This window comes from Anolis sagrei, chromosome 1 (genome assembly GCF_037176765.1).
Source record: "Anolis sagrei isolate rAnoSag1 chromosome 1, rAnoSag1.mat, whole genome shotgun sequence".
Classification (NCBI taxonomy): Eukaryota; Metazoa; Chordata; class Lepidosauria; order Squamata; family Dactyloidae; genus Anolis; species Anolis sagrei.
In genome coordinates this window covers 90164302-90180014 of record NC_090021.1, presented here as the reverse complement: position 1 = coordinate 90180014, position 15713 = coordinate 90164302, and the positions used below count along the sequence as shown (strand labels likewise).

The 15713-nt window shown below is 40.3% G+C and overlaps 1 protein-coding gene across 1 annotated transcript; it reads left to right on the top strand.

Moving 5' to 3' along the window:
• Window positions 1-1740: 1740 nt before the first annotated feature.
• On the top strand, window positions 1741-14195 carry RWDD1 (RWD domain containing 1). The gene is made up of 7 exons (XM_060753207.2): window positions 1741-1971; window positions 6137-6202; window positions 7882-8012; window positions 8256-8399; window positions 10714-10846; window positions 11984-12046; window positions 13913-14195. Exons 1-7 carry the CDS (start codon window positions 1899-1901, stop codon window positions 14023-14025), a joined length of 723 nt encoding a protein of 240 aa, XP_060609190.1. The 5' UTR covers window positions 1741-1898; the 3' UTR covers window positions 14026-14195.
• The last annotated feature ends 1518 nt before the right edge of the window (window positions 14196-15713 follow it).

Sequence of the window (15713 nt, the reverse complement as noted above, 5' to 3'; positions counted from 1 at the left end):
TAAAATCATGCTGTAAAACTACTATACTCACCCTCCCATCCACAGCAGACAGAATTTTATCTGTTTATTGATGTGTCAGAGGGTTCTCCCTAATTGCTTTTCGAAATGTTCTCAGGCTGGTAATGCAACACCAGCACAGAGGAAAATACTTTTTGATTTTTTGGCTGCCCAAATTTCCTGCATCAACGGTAGGCTATTGATATTTCACTGTCCTCTTGAGCTTTCTTGCTTGACTAATGCACTTTTCTGAGTTAAAAATTAAAGCATGGAAAAGCCTTGCTCATTGGAAAACTCACTTAAAGACAGGGGAAAAATAATCCATTGCTTTAGACAAAATCAATGGAAGGGCAGCATATTATGGTACTGAGGTTTGAAGAAACCCAATTAAATAATGCACAAGAGGGGGAAAAAAGAGAAATGTAAGAAATGCAGAATCAAATTCTGTAACTCATAAGAAGTCTGGTACAGGAAAGGCATCAGCCAGGATTTTTGAAGTATTTCAAGGCTGGCAATCAATGTTTAATAGTTAAATTTGAGACAGATTTCTTGTACATTGCTCTATCTTTCCATTCTTCTTTCATTGGAGATACAGCCTATATACGTGAGAAGAAGTGTGTTGTTTCAAGTGGTTTGGTTTTCCTTTTGTCAGATTTTTTAATGGTCATGAGTTCTCTGACTGTGCATCTACACTATAGAATTAATGCAGTTTAACAGCACTTTGATTGGGTTGCTGTGAGTTTTCTGGGCTGTATGGCCATGTTCCAAAAGCATTCTCTCCTGACATTTCGCTCACATCTATGGCAGGCATCCTCTGAGGATGAAAAGTGAAAAAAATCTGGCTACCAGTATTTTAAAATACTCAAAAATTAGGACAGTAAATAAAGAGCAACACTCAAAAAGCAAGGGAATTTAAGACAATAATCAATCAGAGCCAGCTAACACCTCCCAACAAAGGATTCCTCCAGGAAACAAGCAGCCAGGTTTTGAAGCTGCAGGGCGATTAAGTGCTAATCAAGGTGGCCATTTGCAACATTCAAACTTGTCTCCAACCGACAAGAGTTCTTTGTCCCACCCTGGGCCTTCCACAGATATATAAATTCAATTTTCCTAGATTCTAAGACCTCACAACCTCTGAGTATGCAGGTTATAGATGTGGGCGAAACGTCAGGAGAGAATGCTTCTGGAACATGGCCATACAGCCAGGAAAACTCATAATAACCATGAAAGCCTTCGACAGCTCTTTGATTATCCTGTCTCGATGCTATAGAATCCTGGGCTTTGCAATTTGGTAAGGCACCAGCACCCTTTGGCATGAAGGCCTTGTAAAACTATAACTCCCATGATTCCATAGAAGTTAAAGCGTAATTAATTCCACATTTTCAAGCCACGCTGGCTGCTAAAAGGCACCCTAATGGCAAGGTTCCCCAAACTCTGCTCTTCCATGCGTTTTGGACTTCAGCTCCCAGAATCCTTCACCATCGGCCACAGCAGCTGAGGCTTCTGGTAGTTGAAGTCCAAAGAATCCAGAAGATCAGAGTTCGTGAGTCACTTCCGCTTTTAAAAGCCGCGCCCCTATCCGCACGTCGTGACGTCATTTCGTGAGAGCGGAAACAGCCACCTAGGCTCCAGGCGGCCTCAATCGACTCCCGAGCAATAGATGCTATCTCCAGGCCGGGGAGTTGCGACTGAGCGGGTGAAAATGGCGAGGAGGCGGCGGCGACGGCGAGGGTACTGCGCATGCGCCCAGCGTCCACGCCTCTCCCTTTCCCTGCGCGGCCTCCGCCTTTGCCGGGGTTTCCTGCTCGGCGTCCCCGTTTCTCGGCTCCGGGGCGCCCCCTGCTGGCGGAGGCGACTGCCGGGCGCGGGCCTTTCATGGCTGGCGGCGGGGGACCAGGACCATGACCGATTACGGGGAGGAGCAGCGCAATGAGCTCGAGGCCCTGGAGTCCATCTACCCGGATTCCTTCACAGGTAGGGGAGAGGCCGCCAAGCACGTGGGGCCCCTGACACGCGGAGCCAGGCCGGGCCTGTTCCCTCTCCTGCCTCCCTTTCGCCTCCTCCCTTTCGCCTGGGCCCAGAACAGCTCTCCCCTTCCTTTCTGGCCCGAAGCAGGCCTTCCAGAGGCTCTCGGACTACAACTCCCAGAAGCCCTTGGCGCTGTGTCTAGTGGCAAGGGATGCTGGGAGTTGAAGTTCGGCTGTACTTTGCCCCCAAATCTTTCAGACTGCATAGCAGGCACGGGCAAACTTGGGCCCTTCTTATATTTTGGACTTCAACTCCCACCGGTTGTTAGGAATTGTGGAAGTTGAAGTCCAACACTCCTGGAGGGAGGGCCCAAGTTTCCAGTGCCTGGTGTAATAATAATAATAATAATAATAATAATAATAATAAACAACTTTATTTATACCCCGCCACCATCTCCCCAAGGGGACTCAGGGCGGCTTACATGATGCCAAGCCCATCAATACAATACACTACATCAATAAACCAACACAACAATAATATAATAATAATAATCTTTATTTATACCCCGCCACCATCCCCCCAAGGGGACTCAGGGCGACTTCCATGATGCCAAGCCCATCAATACAATATATCAATAAACCAACACAACAATAATATTAAACCAAAAAAATAAAAATACAATACAAAACATTATAAATAACATATCAGCAATAAAACACAACATATTAAGAAACACAAGGATCCAACACTGTGGGCATGTAGATGTGTAGATGCTCTCTTACTAGAAGTTCAGGGGAAGAGCAACTTTAGCTGTACTCAGGGGCGGCTCAACCATTACGCAGAGTAAGCATTTGCAGTATAGTTGACTTTGCCCAGGGGCGTTCTTGGGGGAAAATAGACCTTGACATATGCGAGTTGTAGTTACTGGGATGTATAGTTCACCTACAATCAAAGAGCATTCTGAACTCCACCAATGATGGAATTGAACCAAATATGGCACACAGAACTCCCACGACAAACAGAAAATATATATCAGTGATTGGTTGGAAGGGGGGGCGGGCGCCAAAATACTGTTTGCTTACTATTGAAAATCACCTAGGGCCGCCTCTGGCTGTACTCCACGTTTTTTCTCTTAGAATCATAGAGTTGGAAGAGACCTCGTGGGCCATCCAGTCCAAACCCCTGCCAAGAAGCAGGAAAATTACATTCAGATCACTCCTGACAGATGGCCACACAGCCTCTGCTTAAAAGCCTTCAGAGAAGGAGCCTCCACTACACTCCTAGGCAGAGAGTTTCACTGCAAAAGTATGATAGCTGGGACTCTACGCTACACTAGTTGCGCAATGCAGCTCAGAATTAATGAAGAGAAGACATGCGTGAGACAGTGGAGTGAGTGAGAGACGCAGCCGTGACAGGATAGCTGTGAAGTAATTTAATTCAGGTGGGAGAGGATAAGGGTGAAGTAATGTAAGACTTGAGCATCCACTGTCAGCCCTAGCTTCTGCCAACCTAGCAGTTCGAAAACATGCAAATGTGAGTAGATCAATAGGTACCGCTCGGCGGGAAGGTAACGGCGCTCCATGCAGTCATGCTGGCCACATGACCTTGGAGGGGTCTACAGACAACGCTGGCTCTTCGGCTTAGACATGGAGATGAGCACCACACCCCAGAGTCAGACATGACTGGACTTAATGTCAGGGGACTACCTTTACCTTTAATGTAAGACTTATTTAATGTTAAATGATAAACAACAGCTTATGAAGACGGTAAACAGGATAGAAATGTTCTGTCTCCCCCTTTCTGCCGAACAATGTTGCCACGACGCAGCTGCGTCTCTCACTTGCTGCGCTGCCTTGCACACGTGTTCCCCTCATTAATTCAGACCCGCGTTGTGCAACCAGTGTAGGGTCCCAGCTATCATACATTTGCCCACTGCTGAACAGCTCTCACAGTCAGGAAGTTCTTCCTCATGTTCACATGGAATCTCCTTTCCTGTAGTTTGAAGCCATTGCTTCATGTCCTAGTCTCCAGGCCAGCAGAAAACAAGCTTGCTCCCTCCTCCCTATGACTTCCCCTCACATATTTATACATGGCCATCATGTCTCCTCTCAGCCTTGTCTTCTGCAGGCTATACATGCCCAGCTCTTTAAGCCGCTCCTCATAGGGCTTGTTCTCCAGAACCTTGATCATTTTGATCGCCTTCCTCTGGACACATTTCAGCTTGTCAACATCTCCCTTCAATTGTGGTGCCCAGAACTGGGCACAGTATTCATCATTGTTTTTATTATCTATCTATCTATCTATCTATCTATCGTGCCATCAATATATTTCGAACCGAATGAGCAACATCCAAATACAATGGGTCCTGCCAAAGGTGTACAATTGTGCCATCAATATATTTCGAACCGAATGAGCAACATCCAAATACAATGGGTCCTGCCAAAGGTGTACAATTTAAAAAATATGTTTTCAGTATCACTTATCTGTAATGACTGGGACAAGAAGGGGTTTGGAATACAGACATTCCCCAAGTTACGAACAAGATAGTTTCCCTAGGTTTGTCCTTAAGTTGAATTTGTATGTAAGTCAGAACAAGTGCATTTTTAAAGGAGCTACACATAAAAAAGTACCTGTGCACACTTACAAACAAATTCATCTTAAGAACAAACCTATAGAACCTATCTTGGGATTGCCTGTATACACTTACCTATGCAGGGAAGGAAAGAATAATACAACATAAAACTATGCTATGTAAACAGCTTATATAGATAAATATATAACATTGCTATAGAATATAAAGCAACTAATCAATACAAGTCATCACAATATATAGTACTATAGCACATGAATATATAATATTCCCTTAAATGCTTGCAGGGCAAGTGGCAGATCTCAGGAACTTCGTAGCAGGGTTAGACCGAGGCTTTTCTTGCTGACTTGCAGGCCCATGAAAAGGACAAATGGTGTAATCGTGATTTGTGTTATCAAAGGCTTTTATGGCTGGAATCACTGGGTTTACTTATTTACTTACCCCAGGAGGGACTCAACGCAGTTTCCAACAGATTCACCGCAAAATTTAATGCCTCACAAAAATATGAAAACCTAATATAAACAGAATAACATAAAACTACCCATTAAATCATAAAATGTAACAACATTAAAACTTGAAATTGAAACATTTTAATACAAACATTAAAATCACATGATCCAAAAGCATAGTCCAGGCTATTCCAATATCAAATAATTGCACATAATCCTCATTTTCCAGGTCATATGGCAATATTCCATACAGCCCAGAATGTGGGGAGAATGCTTCTGGAACATGGCCATACAACCCGGAAAGCTCACAAAAGTTATCTTGATTTGTCTCATGAAAAGTTATTCCTCTGAAGCACTTTGTTTCAGCAAGGTATCCTATCTCTGTGTTGCGAATTATAAAGACAAAGTGTGCTGTTTTAGTAGTTTCAACTCTACAGCTCATCCTTGTAAATCCATCAACCAGTGTAGAGTCATCTGATAACCAAAGGCCCACCAGGTTCATTATAGTCTAGAGTAGGTCACTTAGGCCTGCAGTGAAGACTCATATAACCCAGTTCAAAGCAGATAATCTGGAATGAGATATTATATTACATAGCAGTGCAAATCCAGCCATAGACAATTGGCCCATCCAGCTAAAGGTGCAGCTGTATTGTAGAATTAATGCAGTTTGTCACCATTTCAATTGTCATGACTCAATGCTGTGGAATCATGAGAGGTGTAGTTTGCTGGGGCACCAGCACTATGGCTGAAATAGCAAAAGGTCTTGTAAAATTACAACTCCCATGACTCCATAGCATTAATCCATGACAGCTGGTGGTGTCAAACTACATGAATTCTGTAGTGTAGATGCACCCCATGTCTACACCAATGTGCAGGTTCTAGTTGGAGATTTTAAGATCTGTTTTTTTAAAAAAACCTTCAGCATGAAAATCATGCATTGTTCCATTGAAGTATGTTAATTCTTTGAAGGCTTCTGGATATGATTTCTCTTCATGTTATGACAAATCTTGATAATTTGATCTCCTTGGACTGTCTATAAAGTTTAAACTTAATTTAATCTTTAAAAGAAACAAAGAGAAGCAACATTTCGGAAAGACATTGTTTGCTTATTGCTTTTTACTTTCTTCCACAGTATTATCAGAAAATCCTCCAAGTTTCACTATCACTGTGACGTCTGAAGCAGGAGAGAATGATGAAAGTAAGTTATGTGCTTTTAAAGTCAAATGGAAAGAGTTATCTATTAAAGAATCCTCTCAGGAAATTCTTCAAAATATGGCACAAATCCAAAGGGTGATGGAAACTATATGCTAAAATAATCAATATATGAAAGTAGCAGGAAATCAAAGCTCACAATAAGCACTCAACTGGCTTGGACAAGTCACAATTGCGAGTTTTCAGCCATATCTGACCATTTAGAGCAGGAATCCTCAAACTAAGACCGACAGGCTGCATTCATCCCTCCAAGGTCATTTACCCGACCTCCACCCTAAACTTTAGACTTAGGGTTGCCCTAAGTCTGAAACTACTAGAAGGCACATAATAACAACAATTCTAATTAACCTGGCTGACAGGCCTGTGCTACCCATTGAAATACTGGTACGTTTATGTTGGTTAAAATTGTTTGTTTTCGATATTGTAATGTTCTTTCAATTTTTTGCACTACAAATAAGATATGTGTAGTGTGCATAGGAATTTGTTCACCCCCCCCCCCCACCCCACCCCCAAGTATAATCTGGACCCTCAACAGTCTGAGGGACTGGGAACCGACCCTCAGCTTAAAAAGCTTGAGGATCCCTGATTTAGAATGTTGAAATCTTTATGTAGTAAAGAACAGGAGCTTTGTTGATTTTTTGTTATTAAACTTTGTAAATTTTGTTATTATTGATTTAGACTCATCTTCACAATACAATTCTCCTAGATTGTTTTGATGCCCATTAATGAAGTGATAGTAGTAGTTGAATAAGTTATTTCAGTGGCAGTGCATTTGCTTGGGTTTTATTATAATATTCTCTCTATCCTGAAAAATACTCAGAAAACCAGAAAGGATTATTACAGTGGTCTTTCGGGGGTAAATAATTGGATCCATGTGCTGAACAGCTTTACCAAATAGCTTGGCACGTGAATGGCCTGTCCCCAGTCTATCTACATACCAAATATGCATGCTATAGTAGTGGTTCCCAACCTTTTGTCCTCCAGGTGTTTTGGACTTCAGCTCCCACAATTCCTAACAGCTAGTAAGATGGCTGTGATTTCGAGGGGTTGAAGTCCAAAACAACAGAGGATCAAAGTTTGGGAACAACTGTGCTGTAGACATTACATTTACCATATTGCTTGGTTTCTTTCTTTTGTGCCTTACATCTATCTCAGAACTGGTTTATGCTGATAGTTTGAGATGTATTCAGACATCACCAGCATAGCCTGATATGGTAATGCACAGTGTTCAGTAACTCCCACTTGACTCTTCCTGCAGTCTGTAAGCTTACAGACTGTAAACCTTCTATTTGTGGTTGGTTTGTTGTAATGCATGAACATGGAACTGTGGGTTTTCTAGTCGCTTGCAACGAATAGCCATGAACCATTTATTTATTCCTGGCTTATGAGTCTTATTTCCTGGCAAGCCAGAGTAATAGATTCACACAACAAAATGAACACACCTCGTGTGGAAAAACTGTATTTTGTTCAGCCCTTCCTGCTTGCTCTGGGGAGCTGTTGGGCAGTGTGCACAAATGTTCTGCATGTAAACAACATGGCAAAGCTCTCCTGCTCTGGGACATATGAACCAGGCTGCTTGTAGTTTCAATAATGTTAAATGTTACTATTGAAGTTGGAAGTCTGAACCTATCACTGTTAATTTTTTTTTTTTTTTTTGCATTATAGGTGTCCAGACGACCCTCAAATTCATTTATCCAGGGAACTACCCAGATGAAGCCCCCCTTTATGAATTGCTTTCTCAAGAGAGTCTTGAGGATAGGGATGTTACTGACATACTGAAGTTATTGCAGGAGCAGGTGGGTGCCTTGTTTAGATTTTACAGTACATTGATGATGACTGTATGGGAGGACTCCTGCCTGCAACCTCCTGAATCTGTCCATCCCTAGAGATTTGTAGGGACCTGTTTAAAATTGTGGATATGGACTACCTATTGTGAATTTAAAAAAAAAATAAAATGTAACACAAACGGTTTTTTAAATCTGCCATATCAATATTAGGCTCCTTTATTAAAGTGAAAGATATTTCCTTTTGTGTTTCAGGCAGAAGAGAACCTTGGTATGGTAATGATCTTCACACTAGTATCGGCGGTGCAAGAGAAATTAAATGAAATAGTAGATCAGATAAATACAAGAAGAGAAGAGGAAAAGAAACAAAAGGAGAAAGAAGCAGAGGAAGCAGAAAAGGTGGGAGAAATAATGTAAAGTTATAAATATTAGCAAGCATTTTGATGGTTAAACACACTACAAGGCTAAGAGAAGAACATAGCAGTTCTTCAGTTAGCATGGTAGCAATGACTATTATTTTAAAATGGGATGGAGTATAAAATCAATTGAAGCCAAGTTGGGTAATATTTCCTAATGGTTGGAGGGATTAATTCTTTTCCTTTACCAACCCCCCCCCCCCCCAAAAAAACAAACCCCATCACATGGTAGGTAATTTGCCTTCCATTTTACGATTCCTTTCAGAAGGCTAAACTTGGTAGTTTCCAAAGCATATGGGAAATATACGTTGGTATGTTAATCCATTAGAATATGAACCAAGCAGCAGCCAAGGTTAATATAATATTTGGAGAGGTTGGATGCCCACTTGTGAGAGAGGTTTTATTTATGGATTCTTGCAGAAGCAGTGAGTTGTTTTGGATGACCGTCCAATTCTTTGATTCTAGGAAGATCTTTTTGTCTGCACTGATTACACTGGTCAGCACACATTTGGTGCCTCAAATGGTAGGCCTGTGTCTGGGTATGTTTGACCTCTTGATTCCAAAAATGGCACCAATTTTTCCCCATCAGCTCTAATTTTTGTGATGCAGAACATAAAACATTGCTCCCTTCCTAGAAGGGCTCCCTCCCTGCTAGCATTAAGGAATCAAGTAAAAACTTTCATGTGGAAGCAGGCCTTCCCTGAAGGAGAATAAATGCCAGATCTATCGGGTGTAATGTTTGCATTGAAATGGACCTCCGGTAGTGGACCTGACTACAGCCTAAAGGAACGGATACTAGATGGAGTTTTTAATCTATTTCAATCTATTGAATGTTTAATTGTATTCTCTGCTTGGATGGTAATTGCATCGATTCGTGTTTTTATAATTTTTATTAGATATGATTATGTTTATGATGGTGCTGTTTATTTTTATTGAATGTTATGTTTTTGCTTTTTATGTGTTGTTTGCTGCTTTAAGTCCCGACCCAGGAGAAAAACGGGATATAAATCAATTAATAATAATAACGATAACAATAATACCAATCAACCCCCAAAAAATCATGATAACCATATCTCAGAAACGGGAGCTGTTGTGGTCTATCCAATGCACTTTTGTGGATAAGCACCCCAAATAAACCCTGGAACAGGTCTAAAAACCAAGACACCCAGGATCTTTTTTTGTTGGGCTGTGTTATAATTGGTTTAATGTGCATATTGTAAGAAATTAGTGTGTTCCAATTATCACTTCCACTTATAGCCAGTATGCTCAAAGAGAGCCTGTCAGTCCAAATCCAGCAGGACCTATAAACCTTGTTTCTATATATATTTTTTAGCAAACTAGTGGGGAAAAACAAGTGAGAGCACCATCTCCTCCCAGGTTTGGGTGAAAGACTAAACAAGCCGTGGACTTGAAGTTTCATGGTTGGTTTAGTCACATGAATGATCTACCAAATAGCACAGGCGAATGTGCTCAATGTCCCTTATATTTACCTCTTCTTGGTTTTCAAAATATGTAGCACGTGTTTCTTCAAATTCCATTTGCTTATGCTTAGTATAGGAGCAGGTCATAAATGAAGGCTAACTCTGTATGTGAGCTTTTTACATTTTTATATCAGAAGATATCTGCTTGAAGAGGTCACATCCAAAGACAAAAGACACAAATCCTGTATTATTTTTAGTATGATGGGGCATTGCATGTTTTTTGGGAGTGTAACCAGGTTGCGGGTTCATGCTGTTGTAGTGAGTGCCCAGATTGCCTCTGACTATGTGAAGCAAGGATAGTTCTGATCAGCAACTCGGGCTAGCATAGCTAATGCTGAGGAAAGCTGAGTTTAGCAGCTCAGCAACATTTGGAGACCTCCATAAATTCCCATCCCTGATCTAAAATAAAGATGTCCACAGGCTTTCTTAGTGTGAAAGGACGCCTTTGGTTTCTGTGTGTCTTGGGGATTTCCCTGCTTTTCTACATTTGATATTTGTGGAGTATAGAACCTGGTCCCATTCTTCTGCTTTCTTTTTCCCATTTGAGAGCAGGATCAGTGTGTTTGTCCACACTGCTACCTTTAAGAAACAGAGTTTCCAGCTTGAATGACACTGTCCTTATAGGATCACTCTTTGGTAGACCTTTTTTTTTTTTCTTTTTGAAGGAAAAAAAAATCATTGTTTACAATTGTATTGTTTTCAGACTTGGGAGTGAATATAATGATCTCATGATTGGAGTATTAAAAGATCCCATGTCCTTGGTTGAATTGTTCTGCATTTGCCATGATCTCTCCCTCCCCTTTTATTTTGTTATAGCAAACCTTCCATGGCACTCCCGTCACCATTGAAAACTTTTTAACCTGGAAAGCAAAATTTGACACTGAACTTTTAGAAATCAAAAGAAAAAAGATGAAAGAAGAAGAACAGTCTGGGAAAAATAAACTAACAGGTAGGATGTGACACTTGCCTTCAGTCTCCTATCTTGCCAGGGCAGGGTTCAGCAAAGTATGGCCCCCCAGATGATGTTGGACTGCAATGCCCATCATCCATTGCCAACACGGCCAGTAGTTAGCAATGCTGTTAGTTTCAGTTCAGCAGCATCTGGTAGGCTCCAAAGTCATGTCACAAATGCCGAGACTTTGTATTTTACATGTTTCCTTTGTTCTAAGGCAAAGAGAAACATGACCAATGATACAGTGCAGACAATATTATTCACAAGTAAGCCATTAATGACTGATTTTCGTATATTGCTTGACCATGGGCCAGTTATATATGCATGATATTGGCTGGACTTGTTGGTTCCTACTCCATTCTGTTTTTGTGTAGTTCTGAAAAGACTGGAAAAATTCACTTTTAAATAGAAATATTTTATTTATTTATTTATTTATTTACTACATTTATATCCCATCCTTCTCACCCCGAAGGAAGTCACGGAGTCTCACAGCAGAGGCACAATTTGATGACTTGAATACATATAAAATAAAACAACATAAACTTTAAAATCACATAAATAGTACACATCACTTAAATTCATTACTTAAAATCACACAGTCCAAAAGCATATTCCAGGAGCCATTCCAATTGTCATTGTTCATTATTGCACTGAGAAATCATTGTTGCACTGGGATAATGTGTTCTTTCTAAACTTGTCTGGCTTGTCTGGTTTTTGTGGAGGAAGAGGAACAGGAACATGTGAGTGCAAGACTTTTATCAGCTCACATACAACACTGTGTGGTTTAGCACTATATCTAAATTGTCCAACTCTTTAGAGCAAACATTTTCAGCATTAAGCACTGAACGTAAGAGATAAGAATATTACAGACCCAAATATTTTCAAAAATCCAAAAAGCAAACCTTAATTTAGTCATTATTTAGTCATTATAATTTAGAAGGAATACCATTTAACATCATTATATAAAATGGTACTAGAACCAAACCACAACGGATTCCAAGGGCCTATTGCAATTAGTTAAATGGGGCTGAATTTCTGGATAATCACCTATAGAGCTAAATATATTGATATATAATTGTAACCATCTTAGTTCTAGTAACTATGAACTAATTTATCCCTACTTTTCTCTCACAGGAAAACAGCTGTTTGAAAGAGATCATAATCTTGACACATCTGACATTCAGTTTTTAGAAGACGGTAACATGTTTCATTTATTCCTACTTTTAATGCTATATATCAGGGTGGGTAGAGTGCATTTTTGTAGCCCTCAGAAATAATAATAAAAAAGTTGTTTTGCTACAAAATGCACCCAAAAACATTCTGGGAGCTTAGAAGGCGCTTCCACCTCATTAGGTGTCCCTCTGGGACCTCCAGGAACCAAAGACATGTTTTGTATAAACTTTAAAACAATTGCCCTGAAATGTCCCTTGGGGAGTGTGGAATGCATTTTTGCCACGTTTTGCGTTTCCCCCAGGCAGATTTATGACCAACAGTCCTTTTTAAAAAAAACAACAGCAGGTGAAAATGTCACTTGTGCTCCCAGAGGGTGTTTGAGGACAAAAAGCAAAAAAGAAAAGAAGAAAGTTTCAGTTTTATTTTGAAGGAGTGGCTGCAGTTGGGAGATGTGCCTTCCAAAGTCATCTCAGAGATTAATTCAGTTCCCGTCCCCTGTAATAAATGTTCCTTTTTTAAAAAAAGTATCAATATGAACTAACTAAATGCTGTCTCCAGTATTTGTTAAAGGAGATTTAACTTTCCTAGTACACACTTAACAATGAGATTCTGGAGTTTAATGAGAAGATTTGGTGCCGCAGAAGGCAAACACTCATCTGTCTTCCCACATTCCTTCCTCCATGTGATGAACTTCCTGTTGGAAGCAGACTTTTCTTGGAGGAAGGAGATGGAGTGACAGAAATGGGTAGAAGGTAAATTGGTGTGAGATGGAAGAACAAATAAAAGCTGTTAGAATTGCAGTCCAGAAGAGGTCACTCTAATACCACTGGCATGTTTTACCCACCTACAATGGGTAAACATCACCATTCTAGTTTGGTTCAAGTTATGCTCAGATTCAAAAGAGTTATGTAGTTATCATTCCAACTCAAAACCTTATGGAAAAGTGAAAAGATATGCAGGCCTCCCCCCTGTCTGCATCTAGATTTCATTTCAAAACCCTTTCCCCAAGCTGCTTTTTAAAACTTCAGTCAATGTGGTGGAGGCTCATTTGGAGGCTTTTAAACAGAGGCTGGATCGCCATCTGTCAGGGGTGCTTTGACTGCGATTTTCCTGCTTCTTGACAGTGGGTTGGATTGGATGGCCCATGTGGTCTCTTCCATCTCTGTGATTTTATGATTCTATGATTCTGAGCACTCAAAATATGTGGTTGGAAGAGCAATCACAGGCGGGCAGGTGGTTGTTCTTCCATCTTCTGTTACTCCACTCAATCTTCCTATTGGACCAGGGTTACTTTGAACAAACAAAAGCTTTTTAAATACAAAGCAAAGCTTGAGGAGCTCTATATTGTTTGCCTTTTGTATCTGTGGTCCAGCCAATGATGGAAGTGATATGTTTATTTACTTTTGAATGATCATCATTTCAGAACAGGTTGACTTTCTTCTGAGGAATTCTGTTATCCAAAATACTCCAAAATCATCCACATGGGTGGCTGAGATAGTGACACCTTTCTTTTCTGAAAAGTTCAGTGTACACAAACTTTGTTTCATGCACAATATTATTTTTAAATTGTGTATAAGATTACCTTCAGGCTATGTGTGTAATGTAGATCTAAAACCTAAATGAATGTCATTCTTTAGACTGGGGTCAAATCTCCAAGGTATTTCCTTTTATATATATGCAAGTGTTCCAAAATAGGGGGAAATGGTCAGGAGTGATGCTTTTCATCCATGTTACAGTACTTTGAATAATTTCTGACTGCATTGTGGACGGTGTCTTCGTGTCTCTCAATATGTTTAGGTCGTAGACAGCAGGATTTTGCTAAAGTATCTCAAAAGACTTCCCGGACAACCCATTTGTTAATGGTTTCTTCCTTTCTTTTTCTTCTTCCAGCTGGAAACAGTGTGGAAGTAGATGAATCCTTGTTCCAGGAAATGGACGACTTAGAATTGGAAGATGAAGAGGACGACCCAGATTACAATCCCGTCCATCTAGACAGCGACTAGACTGAAATGACTGCGCTTCCTATATTTGTCACCAGATTTGAACATTTGTACAGAGAGAGACCATGATATGCTTGGGTTCCCTTTGAAAAATATTTCCATGCCAGGAAATTTCTCTTTTGGCAGCTTTCATCATCATAGATAATAAAAGGACTTTAATAATTGAAATATAATTTGCTTATCTCTCTAGCCTTCTTAAGGAAACTAAATCACATTGTACTGTGAACAAATTGTAGAGCTGTGGCCTAAGTTTGCTGCTTTGGATGCAAAACAAAACAAAGCAAAACAAATCTCATATTTTCTTCATTCTCCACAAACAGGAAAACCAGTTATTCTAACAAGATGCTGAAGCCTGAAGTTCTCAGTTTTAAATTCAATACAGACTATGTATGGAACAAATATAAATATGTAGAGCAGGATGATGGGATTTAAGACTGACTTGAAAAACTTCAAAGTCTGGTGAGACTTCAGGCCAAGAATTTAACAAGATGCCAATGACTATGATTGTTGTTGCTGAGTGCAATTTTTGCAGAAGACATTTTGTTGAAATCTAGGATCAGTGAATGGCTGGAGTTTACAGACTTGCCATGTGCAGTTCCTTTATTTTCATAGAAAATAAACACCTATGTTCAGTTATTATAAGTAAGGCATGTTAGTTCAGTGTTCTATTTCTTACCGGCATTTACTCAAGTCTAATGCACACCTCCATTTTCAAAACACAAACCAATAAAAGTATTTGCTGCTGAATGTAATATGCAGCAGCAAAAAGTGTACTTTGGTCCAAAAGGTGTGCATTACTACTGTTGCCTGCTTAGAATTCCTTCAATATAAACAATTGTGTGAAGAACACCAAAGCTTCTAGTGAAGGAAAATAAAATCTTGGGGGTGCATCTATGCTGCAGAATGAATCCACTTTAATTTCCTTGGTTCAGTGCCATGGAATGCTGGGGGTTGTAGTTTTACAAGGTCTTGAGCCTTTTCTGCAAAAGAAAACTGCCTCACCAATCTACAAATCCCATAGCGTAGCATTGAGCCCTGGCTATTTAATTTGAGATGACGTCCCTTAAAGAGGAGCTCCAGATGCACCTCCTGAAGCAGCATCCCTTTTTGCTTTGGCTTAACACTAACGCTACTGTAGTATGCGAATCTAATGCGCACCCCAATTTTGACAAGGTCATTAAGCCAAAAAAAGGTGAGGATTAGATTCAACTAAGTACAGTATTTAATATCTCACTTTTCTCCTGGAACAGGACTCACAAAGAACTTGCTGGTAGAAGCCAAGGGTTCTCATCCTGACTTGGCTTCAGAAGGGACCATCCTGTTTGTCAGCATGGTTGAATTTAATCCCATAAAGCAATATACTATACAGCAATAGAAATACTAAATAAACATGCTACTCACTGGAGAACTCAAGCTTCTTCCTATTTTGTCCCACACTCTGACCTTGGCCCAGAGTCTCAATCTCTTCTGTAACAAGTGTCTCTCAAGTTACTGTGTCCACAGTCTCTTACACAAGCATCAGAGCACCCTAAAACATTTCTCACACAGCTCACTACATGACTATTTTGACACTCATGGAAAAATCCACTTTCGTTTTATCACAGCTAGTACTATCTGCAATGTCATCTATTTGGTTTTCAGTCAATATCTTTTCAAGGAGGTTGCACAATTTCATGACAGCTTCCTAAGGA

What these genes read in the sequence shown, in the direction of transcription:
- RWDD1 (XM_060753207.2), top strand. Translation starts at nt 1,899, where the DNA reads ATGACCGATTACGGGGAGGAGCAGCGCAATGAGCTCGAGGCCCTGGAG. An exon ending in AAGCAGAGGAAGCAGAAAAG is followed by an intron (nt 8,400 to 10,713) that starts GTGGGAGAAATA and finishes ATTTTGTTATAG; the next exon opens with CAAACCTTCCATGGCACTCC. An exon ending in CATTCAGTTTTTAGAAGACG is followed by an intron (nt 12,047 to 13,912) that starts GTAACATGTTTC and finishes TTCTTCTTCCAG; the next exon opens with CTGGAAACAGTGTGGAAGTA.